General features: G+C 41.5%; 1 protein-coding gene across 9 annotated transcripts in view; it reads left to right on the top strand.

The window, feature by feature from the left end:
* The window catches only part of ZNF704 (zinc finger protein 704), a 136,263-nt gene that overhangs the window by 91,707 nt on the left and 25,456 nt on the right, over positions 1 to 19,100 (top strand). For all 9 annotated transcript variants that reach the window (XR_008844277.1, XR_008844282.1, XR_008844281.1 and 6 more), the window contains exons 3-6: positions 3,824 to 3,927; positions 5,376 to 5,605; positions 11,858 to 11,958; positions 15,522 to 15,786. Coding sequence is in view for 3 of the 9 variants with exons in the window: in XM_056522219.1 (XP_056378194.1) it covers positions 3,824 to 3,927; positions 5,376 to 5,605; positions 11,858 to 11,958; positions 15,522 to 15,786 (700 nt within the window). In the remaining 6 variants the exon portion in view is untranslated. The remainder of the gene's footprint in view (positions 1 to 3,823; positions 3,928 to 5,375; positions 5,606 to 11,857; positions 11,959 to 15,521; positions 15,787 to 19,100) is intronic.

The following is a 19,100-nucleotide window of genomic DNA, read 5'->3' as shown; positions in this document are numbered from 1 at the left end:
ATTCTTGGTCGGAGTCCCATAGGTAGGACCTGACTTATCATAAAGGGAATAGCATTATGCCATCACTTTATGAGATACCACTTGAAAGCAAATCTTTGTGGCCTATTGTTCTACAACATTCATTACAATTGTTTTAATACAACATAAATCACCAGGACAGTCAAAAGACTTAAAGGGGTATTCCATGCAAAAACTTTTTTATATATATCAACTGGCTCCGGAAAGTTAAACAGATTTGTAAATTACTTCTATTAAAAAATCTTAATCCTTCCCATAGTTATAATCTTCTGAAGTTGAGTTGCTGTTTTCTGTCTAACTGCTTTCTGATGACTCACGTCCCGGGAGCTGTCCAGCTCCTATGGGGATATTCTCCCATCATGCAAGGGATATTCTCCCATCATGCTCAGCTCACGGGACGTGACATCATCATTGAGCAGTTAGACAGAAAACTTCAGAAGCTAATAACTATTGGAAGGATTAAGATTTTTTAATAGGAGTAATTTACAAATCTTTTTAACTTTCCGGAGCCAGTTGATATATATAAAAAGTTTTAGCCTGGAATACCCCTTTAAGGTTCCTTTAACAGATGCCATTTTGATCCACTACTTTAAGCTAAAAGTAGGAGTGGATTTACATAAAAAGAGAAAAGAACAATCTTTTCTATATACTTCCCGCCATGTGTGATTCACTCCTGACATTGGCTTCTGCAGCCGCATGTGTAATCCCTTCCGAGGGCATGTTCACATGGTTAATATCCGTATGGCTTTTGGCTCAGATATTGGTGTGGCTTTGAAAACCCTGCTGCTATTGAAGTCAAAGGGAGCTTCAGGGCTCCGCTCCCACACTGTGCTGCCCTTGGCTCAGTGAAAGCCACAGCGATTAATTGTTGCCCGGATGAACTTACCCCAAGGCTAATGTCATACACCGTTATTTGCTAAAACTGCAGTTTTTGATGCAGTTTTCTGAGCTAAAGCCAGAAGGAGATCCAGCGGAAAGGTAAAGTCCTCCCAGTAGGTTAACCATTCCTTCCATTCCTTTTCAATCCACGCCTGGCTGTGGCTCAAAAAACTGACCCAAGCTAAAGCATGCTGCAATTTTGAAGACCACTGAGGTAGTAATGGGCGGTATAGCAGTTCATACCGAATACTGGTGTGTTTTTTTTTTACGATATGAATTTTTCACATACCGCAATACCGTTTCCATTGCAACCAACTACAATGCATGATAACGTAGAGAAACGTCCGGCCGCACAGCGTCTCTGGGAAGTGTAGTCCGAGCCGCACTAAAGGGACTGTTTGGAGCTGGGAGGGGACTACAACTCCCGGCGGGCACGTGACTTCTGGGCGGGCGAGGGAAACTCAAGCAGAACTGCGGAGACATGGAGGAGAGGTCCCGGCGGCCTGACTGAAACCCCGGGTACCATGGTGAGGACCCCCAACCACCTGACACTATACTGAGGACCCCCACCCCCGAAATACCGTTAAATACTGTGAAACCGCTATAATTTAGAAAAATACAGTGATATACATTTTTGGTCATACCGCCCAGCACTACAATGAGGCCAAAAAAAGTATGGTTGTAAAAATGTAGGTATGGCATTAGACATTTCCCTGTTGACTCCCAGTTAACATCTGGCTGCAGTGTTTTTGCCCCAAAAAATGCAGTGAGGCAAATATGGCTAAGAAATGTGCACACTGTGTTAAAGAGTACCTGTCATCAACAAAAACTTTTAATATGTTGTTCATAATCATTAATGAAGACATATTGTAATATATCTTCATTAAAAAATATTAATATTTATACCAGTTTTTTCATTTTATACTTTTGGCCACTAGGGGTCTCTCTTCTATGCCTGGTCTGCAGGCAGCTTCCTATGCTTTTCATAGTAAGTGTACAGCTTTTAGGACTAATGCTGAAAGGGCTCTGGTCCTTCCACAGGAAGTTCAGTACTCTCAGCTCAGGACTCGCTCCCAACCTGGAGCAGCACTGTGAGCTACAAGCCTGCACATGCCTCTCATATAACAGAGGCGAGTCACCTCTCCCTCCCCCTGCTCTGTGTTCTCCCTGCCCCTCACCACACGTTATCTTATACATTGTATTATCTCACTGCACTCCCTGCTCGGTGCCCCCCCCCCCCCCCCCTGACATCTTAATTACTGCCTCTGTAATTGCTCCCACCACCCCTGGTTCTCAGCATTGACTTTTTAGTGCAAAGAGACACAGGAGAGAGACAGAGGCTGCCGTCCCTCCCCTGTACTTAGTCTGTTTGCACACTGTTTGCTGTCTGGGCATGCTGGGAGTTGTAGCTTTGCAACAGCTGGAGGTACCCTGGTTGGGAAACACTGCTGCAGAGGGAAAGCAGCATGCAGGAAGACTGGCAGAAGCAGAGTCCTGGCCAGGCTTCATGTGACATCATGCCTGCCGGGACCTGCCTCCTTCCACCTCTCAGAAAGACAGTGCTCCTGAGCTAATGAAGAGGGATAAAAAAAAGTATTTCCACAATGTTTTAAACCTCAATAACCACAGGGATAGGCATAGTTAGAGTAAGGGACAGATGGGGAGGGGGATCAGGGAAAGTTTAGTTGATGACAGGTACTCCTTAAGTTGTCTAATTGTGTAATGAAACCATACCTTTGGCTGCTTAGTCCCTGGCTTTATGTTAATAAAAATTACTTTTTCGGAAATTCAGGAACAGTTTGAGAGGTGTGGCCAGGGGTTCGCAATGGACAGGGGTGCCACACCTCCCTCTGCCTAAGTTTTTGCTTAGCCCTCTGTGTAATTAGCAGACAGGTCCACTGAAGATACATCTTGCGCATGCCATAATACAGAGCGACGGCGATTGCAATGGCGGAGTGGAATGAGGTGGCCACGCGGCATTGCGGACCCTTGGCCACGGCTCTCAGAAAAAGTCATTTTGTTAGATAAAGCCATGGAATAATCAGCCTAAGATATGGCTGCATTACACATTTATACAACTTTTACACAGTGGCGTTCATTTACTAAGAGTGTTGTGTAGGTTTCTTTGTGGGTTTTAATTCCCTACAACATTCCCTTTTTTTCCACAGTAGTTACTAAGGTTTCCCTACATTTTCCACTTTCCCTACATTTTGCTTTTTTTTACACATGCTCTGATCTGTGGGGTTTTCCTCAGCTCAAATCCACCACATTTTTTAGTAAATATGTTGGGTTTTTGTGAAAATGTCGGGAACACGAACCTTTCGGTGACCATGCCCCCTTTTCCCACATTCTGGCGCAAAATCTGGCGCTGGCAGAATTTCTGGCGCAATGTACCAGAATCTGGCGCACATCCCGACAAAACATGTCGGGTTTGCAATAGTAAATGAGGGCCAGTGTGCACAGTTATAAAGGGTCGTGTCTTGACAATGGCTTTTTAGATCAGGTTAGGAATAAAATGCCCCCAATGTATCACAGTGGCACATGCTAGATAGACTTTGCTAGATATCTTCAACGCTTTTCTCATCCTTACGCAACCTTTCTACTCCAATATTTTGGGCTAAAAGAATAGCACACCTTGTTCATAAATGTGACACATATTAGGACTGCACTTGGCCGTGTCTTCTTTTCCAGACACTTTTAAATGTTTCTATGAAAGTGTAAAAATGCTTGAAAATACATAATACACAGAATGTGCACCTGTTTTTGGCCCAGTTGGAGACAGAATTCTGGCACATTTTGCTGAATAAATCTCTGACAAACTGTCTTCTCTAGTCTGAAGGGCTGAAAAGTAATTGTTCTTGGCTTGTTCTACGAGTAGACATTTCCGCTGAATAGTGTAAAGGAAACATGTTCTGCTGTCTTCTAGGAAATATGAAGATGAGTTAGACATGGACAAGGTGACAGCTGCCATGGTTCTCACCAGCCTTTCTACCAGCCCCTTGGTTCGAAGCCCACCAATCCGATTTACTGGTAATATGGCCGATTGTTTGCATTAAAGATTTATTATGCATTAAAGAGGTACTCCACTGCAGCAGTGCTTGGATCATTTTGTTCCGAACACTGGCTGCGGGGGTCGTGGCATCACGCCACGCCCCCTCAATGCAAGTCTATGGGAGGGGGCGTGGCAGTCACCACGCCCCCTCCCATAGACTTGCAATGAGGGGGCGTGCTGTGATGTCACGAGGGTCGTGGCCGTGACGTCACGACCCCCGCAGCCCGCACCCACAGTTCAGAACAATATTTTCCAAACGCTGGGGCAGTGGAGTACCCCTTTAAGATTTATTGTGTTAATATGATTCAGATACAGATATCCACCGGTGCAACTTTTTTGTATATTTCCTTTGCAGACCTACATGTCTCCATGGTTACAAACTACAAGCATACTCTGTGTAGTCTGAAGGACTGAGGGCACATACCCATTAAGGAAATTCTGCTCTGAATCTGCACCATTAAAATTTGGGCTTATTGCGCACATAATTTTAGTCCCATTGACTTATGATCCTTTCCAAGCAGATTTCACCAAAGGGATGAACATGTTCATTCATTTGGCGGAATCATGATATGCGTCTGAAGGTTCTGCTAGTGTGCACTGAGCAGCAGAATCCCATTGAGATCAATGGGATTCTCCTGCAAGTGTAAAACGGCGTATTCTCCATGTCTGCAGAATTTCCACATCTGCAATTGCGCTCTAAATCATGCGGATTTTGGTGTGGATTTATTATGGATTAGCCACAGCTAATTTTTGAGCAAAATATACAGATGCAAAAAAAACAAAGAACAATATAGTTAATATTTTGAAATGTATTGTGGATCCAGCAAATATGCAACACTGCAGATTTATTACGGTTTTTGACTTCCCCAATGAAATCAAATTGACATACTATGGATCTCAAATTCGCACTGATGCTTTGCTGACTGTTTTCTTAGCGTGTGGACTTTTTTTCCCATTCACTTTACTGCTACTAAAATATGCTGTAAAGTTTCCTCAAGCGAATCTGCTGCGTATCAGCCCCACGGGAACAAACCCTTAGAATCAGATCCCACTCAAGGTTTTCGAGATGCTTAGGTCTGCATGGGATCTGTATGAGGTTTATTGTCTAAACCAGTGGCCTCCAAACTTTGTCTCTCCAGATGTTGCAAAAATACAACTCCCAGCATGCCCAGACAGCCAACGGCTGTCTGGGCATGCTGGGATTTGTATTTTTGCAACATCTGGAGGGCCACAGTTTGGAAACCACTAAACTTATCTATTTAGAAATGTGCTTACATGTCTTTTCATGCGTGCTTTTTGATGCACTGGAGCAGTTTGCAAACATGTTCATATGGTTTATTGAGTATCCCGAATGTGATTGAACAGCAGTATCTGTGTCTTAAAGCATCTAAAGATTGCCTACTTACATTACTCCTTTAATCGACAGATGTGAATGAATCTTGGAAAGACCCCGGGTATATCCCTTCCAGTTCCAGCAGCAGTGGTTATTGGAGCTGGAACACAACAAGTGACTACTCTAATCCATCGACTCCATCCCCGCCGCTAACTGCTGATAACTCCAAGCACTTCCGATCCACGGTTTATCCTGATGACGCCCCCGATGATACAGACAATGGGAACATGCTTTTCGAAGACCCTGTTCCGAGAAAAAGAAAGGTCTGCTTAATTTATTCCCATCTCCCCCCCCCCCCCCCCCCTATCCTTTTCCCATGGAGGATCCATGAAACTTGCAACTGCAACAGATTATACCTGTTTTATATAAGTATCTATGATTTTGTATCTACTACAAAGTGTAAATGTGATATTTTATTTTATAAATGCCTGTGGGTGCATTGTGATAAATCATGGAGCAAGACTTGTACAGTACAGGACTTTACAGGATTTCTACATCTTCAAGAGGTATTCCAGGAAAAAACTTTTTTTTATATATATATATCAACTGGCTCCAGAAAGTTAAACAGATTTGTAAATGACTTCTATTAAAAAATCTTAATCCTTTCAGTACTTATGAGCTGCTGAAGTTGAATTGTTCTTTTCTGTCTAAGTGCTCTCTGATGACACGCGTCTCGGAAGCTGTCCTGAGTAGAAGCAAATTCCCATAGAAACTGCACAGAGCAGAATAGGTTTGCTATGGGAATTTGCTTCTACGCTGGACAGCTCCCGAGACAAGTGTCATCAGACAGCACTTAGACAGAAAAGAACAACTCAACTTCAGCAGCTGATAATTATTGGAAGGAGTAAGATTGTTTAATATAAGTAATTTACAAATCTGTTTAACTTTCTGGAGCCAGTTTATCTAAAAAAAAAAAAAAATTCCTGGAATACCCCTTTAATAGCTATTAATCTATCTTTCTCCCTATCTATCTATCTATCTATCTCCCTATCTATCTCATATCTATCTATCTATCTCATATCTATCTATCTATCTCATATCTATCTATCTATCTATCTATCTATCTCATATCTAGCTATCTATCTATCTCCCTATCTATCTCCCTATCTATCTATCTATCTATCTATCTATCTCATGTCCATCTATCTATTCCCCTATCTATCCCTCATATCTATCTATCTCCCTATCTATCTCCCTATTTATCCATCTTTCTATCTATCTCATATCCATCTATCTATCCCCCTATCTATCCCTCATATCCATCTATCTCCCTTTCTATCTCCCTATCTATCTATCTATCTATCTACAGTGGGGATGAAAAGTTTGGGCACCCCAGGTAAAAATTTGTATTAATGTGCATAAAGAAGCCAAGGAAAGATGGAAAAATCTCCAAAAGGCATCAAATTACAGATTAGACATTCTTATAATATGTCAACAAAAGTTAGATTTTATTTCCATCATTTACACTTTCAAAATAACAGAAAACAAAAAAATGGCGTCTGCAAAAGTTTGGGCACCCTGCAGAGTTAATATCTTGTACTGCCCCCTTTGGCAAGTATCACAGCTTGTAAATGCTTTTTGTAGGCAGCCAAGAGTCTTTTAATTCTTGTTTGAGGTATCTTTGCCCATTCTTCCTTACAAAAGTCTTCCAGTTCTTTGAGATTTCTGGGCTGTCTGTCACGCACTGCTCTCTTAAGGTCTATCCATATATTTTCAATTATGTTGAGGTCAGGAGATTGTGAAGACCATGGCAAAACCTTCAGTTTACGCCTCTTGATGTAATCCCCCATGGATTTCGAGGTGTGTTTAGGATCATTATCCATTTGTAGAAGCCATCCTCTCTTTAACTTCAGCTTTTTCACAGATGGCATCAAGTTAGCATTCAAAATTTGCTGAAATTTTATTGAATCCATTTTTCCTTCTACTCGTGAAATGTTCCCTGTGCCACTGGCTGTAATACAACCCCAAAGCATGATTGATTCACCCCCATGCTTAACAGTTGGACAGAGGTTCTTTTCATTAAATTCTGTTACCCTCCTTCTCCAAACGTACCTTTGCTCATTCTGGCCAAAAAGTTCAATTTTAACCTCATCGGTCCACAGAACTTGTTTCCAAAATGCATCAGGCTTGTCTTTATGTTCATTTGCAAAGTTCAAACACTAATTTTTGTGGTGAGGACATAGAAGAGGTTTTCTTCTGATGACTCTTCCATGAAGACCATGTTTGTACAAGGATCTCTTTATAGTGGAATAGTGTACCACAACTCCAGTGTCTGCCAGATCTTTCTGGAGGGATTATGCCGTCAAATGTGGGTTTTGAATGGTTTTTCTCACAATCTTGCTAGCTGTTCTGTCTGATATTTTCTTGGTCTTCCAGATCTTGCTTTAACTTCCACTGTTCCTGATGACTGCCATTTCTTAATTTCATTCCGAACAGAGGATATTGACATCTGAAAACGTTTTGCTATCTTCTTATAGCCTTCTCCAGCTTTGTGAGCGTAAACTATTTTCAATTTCAGATTTCTAGACAACTGCTTAGAAGAACCCATGGTGCTGATTGTTGGGGCAAGGTCAGATGAGTCTGGGCATTTAAAACCTTTGAGATTGACATCACCTGGTCTTCCCAGATGATGACTGAGAACAATCCATGACACTGGCAGGTCTCAGCTTTGCAAAGGGGGCAGTGCATGCTATTCTGCAGGGTGACCAAACTTTTGCAAACGCCAATTTTTTTGTTTTCTGTTATTTTGAAAGTGTAAATGATGGAAATAAAATCTAACTTTTGTTGACATATTAAAAGAATGACTAATCTGTAATTTGATGCCTTTTGGAGATTTTTCCATCTTTCCTTGGCTTCTTTATGCACATTAATACAAATTTTTACCTGGGGTGCCCAAACTTTTGATCCTCACTGTATCTAGCTATCTATCTGTATATCTAGCTATCTACCTAATATCTATGTATCCATCTATCATCTGTATATCTATCTATCTACCTAATATCTATATCTATCTATCTATCTATCTATGCAAGCAGAGAAGAGCAGCCCAACAGCAGCGTCCATGGTGATGTGGGTGCAAGCGGGCCCAATCGCAGCCCAGGTCACTGGCAGCAGCAATAGATACCAAATAAAGCATCCCACAGCGCTCCAATTCCAAGTGAAAACACGGTGAAGTTTATTTCCCAACATTGCTGTATATGAAGAAATAAACGTCACCGTGTTTTCACTTGGAATTGGAGTGCTGTGTGATGCTTTATTTGCTATCTATCTGTCTATCATCTGTATATCTATCCATATTTCCGTCTATTCATCTATGCTTATCTCTTTATGACATATCTGCTTCAGTTCCTACAATGCAGCCACATGCATTCTAGATCTGAGACAAGTGACTTTGGGTGCAATATATTCTGTGGGATTCGTTCTGTCATCTTATGTTAGTCACTTGTTGGAGATCAGCATCATTCCTTGTGTCTGATGTCTCATCTGGTTAGACGAACATAAAGTTCAATGTTGCTCCACATTGATGTGTTCAGCCATGAGCAATTGGGAAGAACATCTCCCTAAACAAAGGGACCCATGTTACCCATTGTCTGTAAGCTGATTATATTGTATTATTATATTATATTTGTACGAGGTTTAAACATATTTCATTAAATTTCATTTATGCACTAGAATAAAAGTTGGATATATTGGAAAAGTTAGATAAACCCTTACACAACGACGTAAGATACAATATATTCTAAAATACATTACAAATGCAATGTGTCAAGAGTTGCTCACACAGCCAGAGTTGTGCTTAAAAGTTTGCATACTCTTAAAGAATTGGTAATATATGTACCACTTTTAAAGAAAACATGGATGAGCAGGGAAAACACATTTATAATATTTAACTGTTATAACAAAATGGAACAATCATAGAATAAAACATTGCGACAAATAACTGAAAAATAAAATTACCTCTGTTCAAAAATCCACGATTAACATCAATGACAGTGTGCAGTTGTCTATGAGACCCCGAATTCTTGCAGGTGGTATAGCTGCCTATTCGTCTTCGGAAAATGCCTCCAGGTGATGCTAAGTTTTTGGTCAACTTGCATGAACCGCACGTTTGAGATCTCTACATAGCGGCTCGATGATATTTTGGTCAGTAGACTGTGATGGCCTATACAGAACCTTCACCTTTTCTGTAGAAACCACTGGAGGGATAACTTGTGCTTAGGATCATTGTTGTGTTGGAAAGTCCTTAAGTGTCCCATAGGAAGCTTTCGTTTAGAAGAATGCAAGTTGTTCCCCAGTATTTTCCTGTAACAAGCTGCATTCATCTTGCCATTAATTTTCACAAGGTTGCCCGTGATCACAAACTTGTAAAACATCAGTGACTACTACCATGCCTTACTGTGGGGATTGTATTCTTTTTGCTATAGGCCTTGCTGACCCCTTTCCACACATAGCACTAATAGTTGTGACCATAAAGCTCTATTTTGGTCTTGACACTCCAAATTACAAAAGCTATTAGACGTGTCTAGGTGTTGTGGTGAATATTGTAACTGGGCTTTCTAGTGCCATTGGCGCAGTAATTCTGTCATCTCGACAATGTAGCTAATTTTTGTTTATCATATTGTGCATATTGGAACAACCACACCATTTTTTTCCAGAGCAGCCTGTATTTCTCCTGAGGTTACTTGTGGGGTTTTCCTTTGTATCCTAAACAATTCTTCTGGCAGTTGAAGCTGAAATCTTTTTTGGTCTTCAGACAGGTTTACTGTATATCTCCTATCTATCTCATATCATATCTATCTCATATCTATCTATCTATCTACAGTGGGGATGAAAAGTTTGGGCACCCCAGGTAAAAATTTGTATTAATGTGCATAAAAAAGCCAAGGAAAGATCAAAAAATCTCCAAAAGGCAACAAATTACAGATTAGACATTCTTATAATATGTCAACAAAAGTTAGATTTTATTTCCATCATTTACACTTTCAAAATAACAGAAAACAAAAAAAATGGCATCTGCAAAAGTTTGGGCACCCTGCAGAATTTATAGCATGCACTGCCCCCATTGCAAAGCTGAGACCTGCCAGTGTCATGGATTGTTCTCCATCATCATCTGGGAAGACCAGGTGATGTCAATCTCAAAGGTTTTAAATGCCCAGACTCATCTGACCTTGCCCCAACAATCAGCACCATGGGTTCTTCTAAGCAGTTGTCTAGAAATCTGAAACTGAAAATAGTTGTCGCTCACAAAGCTGGAGAAGGCTATAAGAAGATAGCAAAACGTTTCCAGATGTCAATATCCTCTTTTCGGAATGTAATTAAGAAATGGCAGTCATCAGGGAAGGTCTAATCTGTAATTTGATGCCTTTTGGAGATTTTTCCATCTTTCCTTGGCTTCTTTATGCACATTAATACAAATTTTTACCTGGGGTGCCCAAACTTTTGAACCCCACTGTATCTATCTATCTATCTATTTCATATCTACATATCTATACTGTATATCTATTATCTCTATCTATCTCTGTCTAATATATATATCTATCTATCTCATATCTATCTATCCATGTATTTTTCTTTAACATTCCACATCTCTCTATATACCTTTGGGTCATTTATATAAACATGAGTAAGCATGCTGCAGTCAGGTTTGTACACTTGGTGGATCCCACAGCAACGTGGCCTAAATGTCCCAACATATCATCTATCCACAGCAGTGTTTCCCAACCAGGGTGCCTCCAGCTGTTGCAAAACTACAACTCTCAGCATGCCTTTGGCTGTCCGGGCATGCTGTCCGGGCATGCTTAGAGTTGTAGTTTTGCAACAGCTGGAGGCTCCCTGTTTGGGAAACACTGATCCACAGGATTGGTGACATGTGACTGCTTGGTGAAGGTCTAACTGCTGGGACCACCGCCAATCACGGAGTGAATTTGTACCAATCACAACAATGGGGATCCGTAGTGCTCCTGTATAAATGAAGTGGATATGATATCTGATCGCGTCGGTCCCACCGCTGGAATCCCCCGTGATCTCTGCTGAGACACCCCAGACATCCTGGTGATGCGGGGCGGAGGCTCGTGACATCACAGTCACACCCCGCTTGTGATATCACGGCCACGCCCCCTCAATGCAAGTCTATGGGAGGGTGACGTCACGAGCCTCCGGAGCTGCACCCTACGCTTTAAATGAATGCCCGGTGCAGCAGAGAGATCATGGGGGTTAACATAGGGGATAAGATGTCTAGGGGCAGAGTACCCCTTTAAAGAAATCTACTCTTTTTTTCTAATCCTGGATAACCCCATCAGGTTTGTAGTTTCTTTTTAAGATTTAGTGATTTAGTTACCCCTATACTATGCAGACAACTCATAATGGGAACAGCTAATATGATCTTTCTAATTCACAGAGGCATAGACAGTATATATTTTCTTATTTTAATCATTTGCAGTTGTATGCCCATCTACTTATATGTGTATCATTTGATGTGTTAATAATCCATTACCTTGTGTTCTGTCCATCTGTAGAACTCAATGAAAGTGATGTTCAAATGTCTCTGGAAGAAATGCGGGAAAATACTGAGCACCGCAGCAGGAATCAAGAAGCACATCAGGACCATTCATCTTGGGTAATCACTCTGATGTCCTCTGTAATCGTTGGCTCCTAGTGACCATGACAAGGTGTATACCTTCAGGGAAATCTATAACACAGAGTCACACATGCAGGAACCATCGTTCCAAAGACGTGACAATTATTGCCTTCACCAGCAATGATAGTGTGTCTATTAGGCTGTGTTCTTACCATGGACATGTCTACAGGGGAAAGGGGATGAAAATAACAAACAAAAAAAACCTTAGGAATAAGGTTTAACTCATTAAGGACCGGGGTTTTTTCCGTTTTTGCACTTTCATTTTTTCCTCCTTACCTTTAAAAAATCGTAACTCTTTCAATTTTGCACCTAGAAATCCATATGATGGCTTATTTTTTTTGAGCCAACAATTCTACTTTGTAATGAATGTAATCAGTCATTTTACCCAAAAATCTACGGCAAAACGGGAAAACAAAATCAGGGTGCGACAAAATTGTAGAAAAAAACACCATTTTGTAACTTTTGGGGGCTTCCGTTTCTACGCAGTGCATTTTTGGTAAAATTGATACCTTATATTTATTCTGTAGGTCCATACGATTAAAATGATACCCTACTTATATAGGTTTGATTTTGTAGTACTTCTGGAAAAAAAATCATAACTACATGCAGGAAAATCTATACGTTTAAAATTGTCATCTTCTGACCCCTATAACTTTTTATTTTTCCACGTATGGGGCGGTATGAGGGCTCATTTTATGCGCCGTGATCTGAAGTTTTTAGCGGTTTCATTTTTGTATTGATTGGACTTTTTGATCGCTTTTTCTTCATTTTTTCATGATATAAAAAGTGACCAAAAATGAGCTATTTTGGACTTTGAAATTTTTTTTGCACGTACGCCATTGACCGTGCGGTTTAATTAACAATATATTTTTATAATTTGGACATTTCTGCACGCGGCGATACCATATATGTTTATTTTTATTTACTTAACTTTTTTTTTCCCACACTTTTTTTTTTGCAATGTTATAGCCCCCTCTAGTGGCTATAACGCTGCACACACTGATCATTGTTATCCCATAGGATAACCTTGATCGATGATTCTGCCACTTGACTGCTCATGCCTGGATCTCAGGCACAGAGCAGTGATTCGGCGATTGGACACACAGGAGGAAGGTAGGGACCCTCCTTGTGTCCTGCAGCTGTTCCGGACGCCGCAATTTCGCAGCGGCGGTCCTGAACAGCCCACTGAGCTAGCCGGGGATAGTTTACTTTCACTTTAGACACAACGAACAACTTTGAATGCCTCATCTAAAGGGTTAATAGCGTGCGGCACCGTGATCACAGTGCCGCGCACTATTAGCCACAGGTCCCGGCTGTTGTCAGAGGCCGGGCCCGACTCGCTATGACGCGGGGGCCACGCCGTGGCCCCACGTTATAGAAAGGGAGCCGACTCAGGGCGTACAGGTATGCCCTTGGTCCTTGAGTGGTTAATTAGTTAATTTCCTTCTCCCTTTAAGAAAAAAAAATGTCTACTCCAAAAATTTTAATTCGCATAGCTGTATAACGTGGAGCATAGATAACATTAAAATTATCCCCTCTACCCCCAGTGAAAAATATCTGGGGGCACTCCTGGTTCTCATGTTACTGTTGAATAGAAATTTTTGATGCGTTGACTACATCAGGTACTGCATAAGACGGTGTTTTCCAACCAGGGAGCCTCCAGGTGTCGCAAAACTACAACTCCCAGCATGCCCGGACAGCCTTTGGCTGTCCGGGCATGCTGGGAGTTGTAGTTTTGCAAGATCTGGCGGCACCCTGGTTGGGAAACACTGGCATAAGGGAGCAACGCATTTTTTGACTGCCCAAAATACAAACAAGCTTGCAACGTTGAATCAATTGCGAGAATAGTCTGATTATTTTCTAAAGCTATTTCCTAGGAATCCTATTCAGAGCACACAGGTAAGTAGTCGCCTCAGAAAATACAAAGACTATTCTAACAATAGAATCAATGTTGCAAGCCTGTTTATATTTTGGGTAGTCAAAAAAAGCATATATATTTTTTTTTTATCCAGCACCCGATGTTTTAAATAAAAAAATATTAAAAATGTATTTTTTTTTATTAAACTGCAATGTAACACTGTGCATTATTGTTGTATTTTTTTTTTTACTGCTCGCTACATTTGCTGGGCCCAGTGAACGAGTACGACCTCTGTCTGGTGTGCGGCAATGCTGTATGCAGCACCGCTCGCTTACTACATAGCCAGGCCAGGAGCTATTTTATTCATCCCAGCAAATGTAAAACGGTGGCGTACATACATATATTACTTGGCGCCATACACCTATAACGTAACATGCTGCCACTTAAAGGGGTATTCCACTGGAAAACATTTTTTTAATTAACTGGTGACAGAAAGTTAAACAGATTTGTAAATTACTTCTATTAAAAAACATGAATCCTTCCAGTACTTATCAGCTGCTGTATGCTCCACAGGAAGTTCTTTTCTATTTGAATTTCCTTTCTGTCTGACCACAGTGCTCTCTGCTGACACCTCTGTCCATTTTAGGAACTGTCCGGAGCAGCATAGGTTTGCTATGGGATTTGTTCCTACTCTGGACAGTTCCTGACATGGACAGAGGTGTCAGCAGAGAGCATTGTGGTCAGACAGGAAGGAAATTCAAAAAGAAAAGAACTTCCTGTGGAGCATACAGCAGCTGATAAGTACTGTAAGGATTAATATTTTTATAGAAGTAATTTACAAATCTGTTTAACTTTCTGGCACCAGTTGATTGAATTTTTCCAGTGGAGTACTCCTTTAAGATTGCTGCCCTAGGTACCAATACCAATAATATAAGAGTGGATATTCCTTAAATGGATACTCCGCCCCTAGAAATCTTATCTCCTATCCTTTATACCCTATCCTGCCGCTAGGCCCCCCCCCCCCGCAATCTCCACGCAGCACCTGGTGTTCAAAACAGTATGTTTAGAACGCTGTGTTCCCGCGGCAGGGGTTGTGACCTCACGCTACGCCCTTCCATTCATGTCTATGGGAGGGGGTGTGACACCTTTGGATAGGGGATAAGATGCCTAGAGGTGGAGTACCCATTTAAGGAAAAGTTAAAGGGGTACTCTGCTGCTCAGCATTTGGAATAAACTGTTCCGAACGCTGGAATCAGGAGCTCGTGACTTCATAGCCCCGCCCCTCATGACATCACACCCCACCCCCTCAATGCAAGTCTATGGAAGGGGCATGGCGGTTGTCACACCCCCTCCCATAGACTTGCATTGAGGGGGGGGGCGTAACTTCTTGAGGGGCGGGGCTATGACGTCACGAGCTCCAGTGTTCGGAACAGTTTGTTCCAAACGCTGAGCAGCGGAGTACCCCTTTAAGACTCTTGAGACCATCACCCCCATGTGTATCAGTGTACAGATTTTCTTTTCTCTTCTATGTATTTTGCCCCCCTTCTTTGATAGGACCACCCCTCTAGTAGACCATTTTTTGGTGATTTGCCCAAAGAGGTTTTACATATACTATGAAAAATGACAGATGACTCTGTAATGTATAGATGTATTTGATTCACACATATATATATATTTTATACAGACGTACTGGAGATTCCGATGACTGTGATGGAGAAGAAGACTTTTACTATACAGAGATCAGGTTTAACAATGACGCTGGTGCTGAAGGACTATGCAGCCTCCCGCTTATATCTCCGTCTTTTGCGTCACCTCCCTCTACAATACTTTTTCCAAATGCTGGAAGCTGCGACTCTATATATAGCAAGACAGAGACCAAACTAAATGGCCGCCTCAGCAGATCAGCACCCAACACCTTTTACCTAGTACAGTCCGATCATGCTTATCAGGTAAAGCACCGGAATAACCTTTATATGAATAAAAAAATGGATGTGAAATAAATTGAATGTACATTGTTGGATTTAGACGGTGACCATGCTACCTTGTTACAGGCACAATGGGGGACATTTAGACATTTATCAAGCTTATTACTAATACAGTGATCCCTCAACTTACAATGGCCTCAACATACAATAGTTTAAACATACAATGGTCTTTTCTGGACCATCGTAACTTGAAACCAGACTCAACATACAATGTTACGGACAGTCCAGATCTGTGATACCTGTCACAACTGGAGGAATTGACCAATCAGAATGGGCATTTTACTGGCAAATCACCTCTATTACTGAAGTATATGCACTGACTGGCTGTCTGGTAGCGCCCCCTACAGTACAGGGAGGAACTACAAGTTCTGTACTACTCCTTACCTGTGCCAGGGTTAGCTGCTCCTTTGGACACCAAGTAAGGGCGGCTACATTTGGGACACTGTGTGTACTGTATAGGACCCTGAAGAAGCTCCTGTCCTCTACATAAATCATTGTTTCCCAACCAGGGCGCCTCCAGCTGTTGCAAAATTACAACTCCCAGCATGCCCGGACAGCCGAAGGCTGTTCGGGCATGCTGGGAGTTGTAGTTTTGCAACAGCTGGAGGCACCCTGGTTGGGAAACACTGACATATACAGTGATTTACAGCTCCCAGCAGATCTTTCTTACTTTTATATGTAAGGATTTGCTTTATCTATATTAGTTATCTACTTATTTTTCTTTAATCCTCACTTTTTCCTATTTTTGGATGACATTTTGGTGACTTCAGAACCAATTACCAGGTTTCCATAGAGTTATGGTCTCAACATACAATGGTTTCAACATACAATGGTCGTCCTGGAACCAATTAATATTGTAACTTGATGGACCACTGTAGTGTTATATTAAAGAATTGTCATGGGGACACCAGAATAGGCCCAAACAGGATATTTTGGTGTCTGTTGAAACACACTGTCCAGCTCCATTTTCAGCATCTGTAACAGAGCTCCCAAACTGAGCTTCGTAACACAGATGTGAACATAGCCGTAAAGGGGTACTCCGCCGCTAGACATTTAATCCCCAGTCCAAAGCATAGGGGATAAGATGTCTGATCAGGGGGGTCCTGTCGCTGGGGACCCCCGCAATCTCCCTGCTGCACCCGGCAGTCGTTTGGAGCGTTGGGTGCAGCGCAGGAGGCTCATAACATCACGACCACGCCCCCTCAATGCAAGTCTATGGGAGGGGGCGTGATGGCTGTCACACCCCCTCCCATAGACTTGCATTGAGGGGGCATGGCCGTGACTAGGGATCAACCGATATCGATTTTTAGGGCCGATAGCGATAATCTGTGACCTTTCAGGTCGATAGCCGGCTATTTCCCCCCACCCGGCCCCGCAGATTAATGATTTAAAGTCATTTAAATAATACACATTGTTTTATCTATGACAAATAAACTGTTAACAAACACGTCATCATATATTAGTATAGTTACTCTAGGTCAGTGGTGTCCAAACTGTGGACTTCCAAATGTTACAAAACTACAACTCCCATCATGCCCGGACAGCCAACGGCTGTCCGGGCATGATGGGAGTTGTAGTTTTGCAACATCTGGAGGTCCACAGTTTGGACACCACTGCTCTAGGTATATGCCATTATTGTATTAAGGGGATTGGTATTTGTATGAATTTGAAACTACATTCATCTTAAGGCTGCTTTCACTCTATATAATTTCTCCGTTTTAAAGACCTGTTATAATGTTCTGTTAAGTAAACAGGGTACTAAAATTGTAAATTAGTTCTATTAAAAAATCTTAATCCTTCCAGTACTTTTTAGGGGCTGTATACTACAGAGGAAATGTTTATCTTTTTGGATTTATCTGATGTCATGACCACAGTGCTCTCTGCTGACCTCTGCTGTCCATTTTAGGAACTGTCCAGAGCAGGAGAAAATCCCCATAGCAAACATATGCTGCTCTGGACAGTTCCTAAAATGGACAGCAGAGGTCAGCAGAGAGCACTGTGGTCGTGACATAAGAGAAATCCAAAAATATAAACACTTCCTCTGTAGTATACAGCCCCTAAAAAGTACTGGAAGGATTAAGATTTTTTAATTGAAGTAATTTACAAATCTGTTTAACTTTCTGGCACCAGTTGAAAGGAAAAAAAAAAAAGTTACAAAATCCCATACGGCCGTTACAAAATCACAATCAAATCTATGCGATTTTTTGATTAGCCGTTATGACCCGTTAATGCTGTTATGAATAACGGACGTTATTTTGTGACGGGAGAAAAAAACGGTACATGCACCAATTTTCTCCCGTCACAAAATAACTTCCATTATTTATAAGGAGCATTAATGGGTCATAACGGTTAATCACAAAATCCCATAGACCATAACCAAACTCAAGCGGGCTCAGCAACTATATAAACTCACGGGGTGCTACTATATATTTCAGTAATGTAACATGATACCACAAGAAAAAGACGATATACCAAAAAAGCGCGCACCCGCTATTCAGATACAAATTAGAAAATAATTGTATTATGCTCTACACATGATTAAAGCAGACAAAGACATTTAAAACAGCTTAAAATGGCCCAAAGGCCACTACACAACAGTGGGGACCCCTCTAGAAAAGGGGAGGACCACTCCCGGGACACCTGCTAGATCAAGTATAATCAGAGCAATCCCTAGCCTGGATCACAAAATATATAAAGTGCAAGATCCAAAGTACAGCTTTCCTCAGTTCACAATACTAATAGTATTAAACCTGTCAAAAAACAATAATACATACAACCTTGTTCATACTGAGAGATCAGGGCTATAGACAACAGATGGAGGATAAACATGCAGGTGCCCCCCTGAACCCCGTGCGTTTCGTTGCCCATCGGCACCTTCCTCAGGGGTGTTGTGTCATCTACTGCAATCTCTGCTATATATATATATATATATATATATATATATATATATATATATATATAGAAAAAAAAGAGAAAAACAAGAGACCAGCAGCACACACAAATTAGGTGCAAAAAAGGTGAAAAATTTATTGCATTATCCCAGTGTACAAAGGAAGCGACGTTTCAGCGACCTCTCGTCGCCGTTCTCAAGCTCGAGCTTGAGAACGGCGACGAGAGGTCGCTGAAACGTCGCTTCCTTTGTACACTGGGATAATGCAATAAATTTTTCACCTTTTTTGCACCTAATTTGTGTGTGCTGCTGGTCTCTTGTTTTTCTCTAGTACATGTGAACCTCTCACCAAGGTACACACCCAGCGTGCACCACTGCATTGTCTTTC

This window comes from Hyla sarda, chromosome 5, assembly GCF_029499605.1.
Source record: "Hyla sarda isolate aHylSar1 chromosome 5, aHylSar1.hap1, whole genome shotgun sequence".
NCBI lineage: Eukaryota > Metazoa > Chordata > Amphibia > Anura > Hylidae > Hyla > Hyla sarda.
The sequence above is the reverse complement of the archived record's forward strand: the minus strand, read 5'-3'. Positions and strand labels throughout refer to the sequence as shown.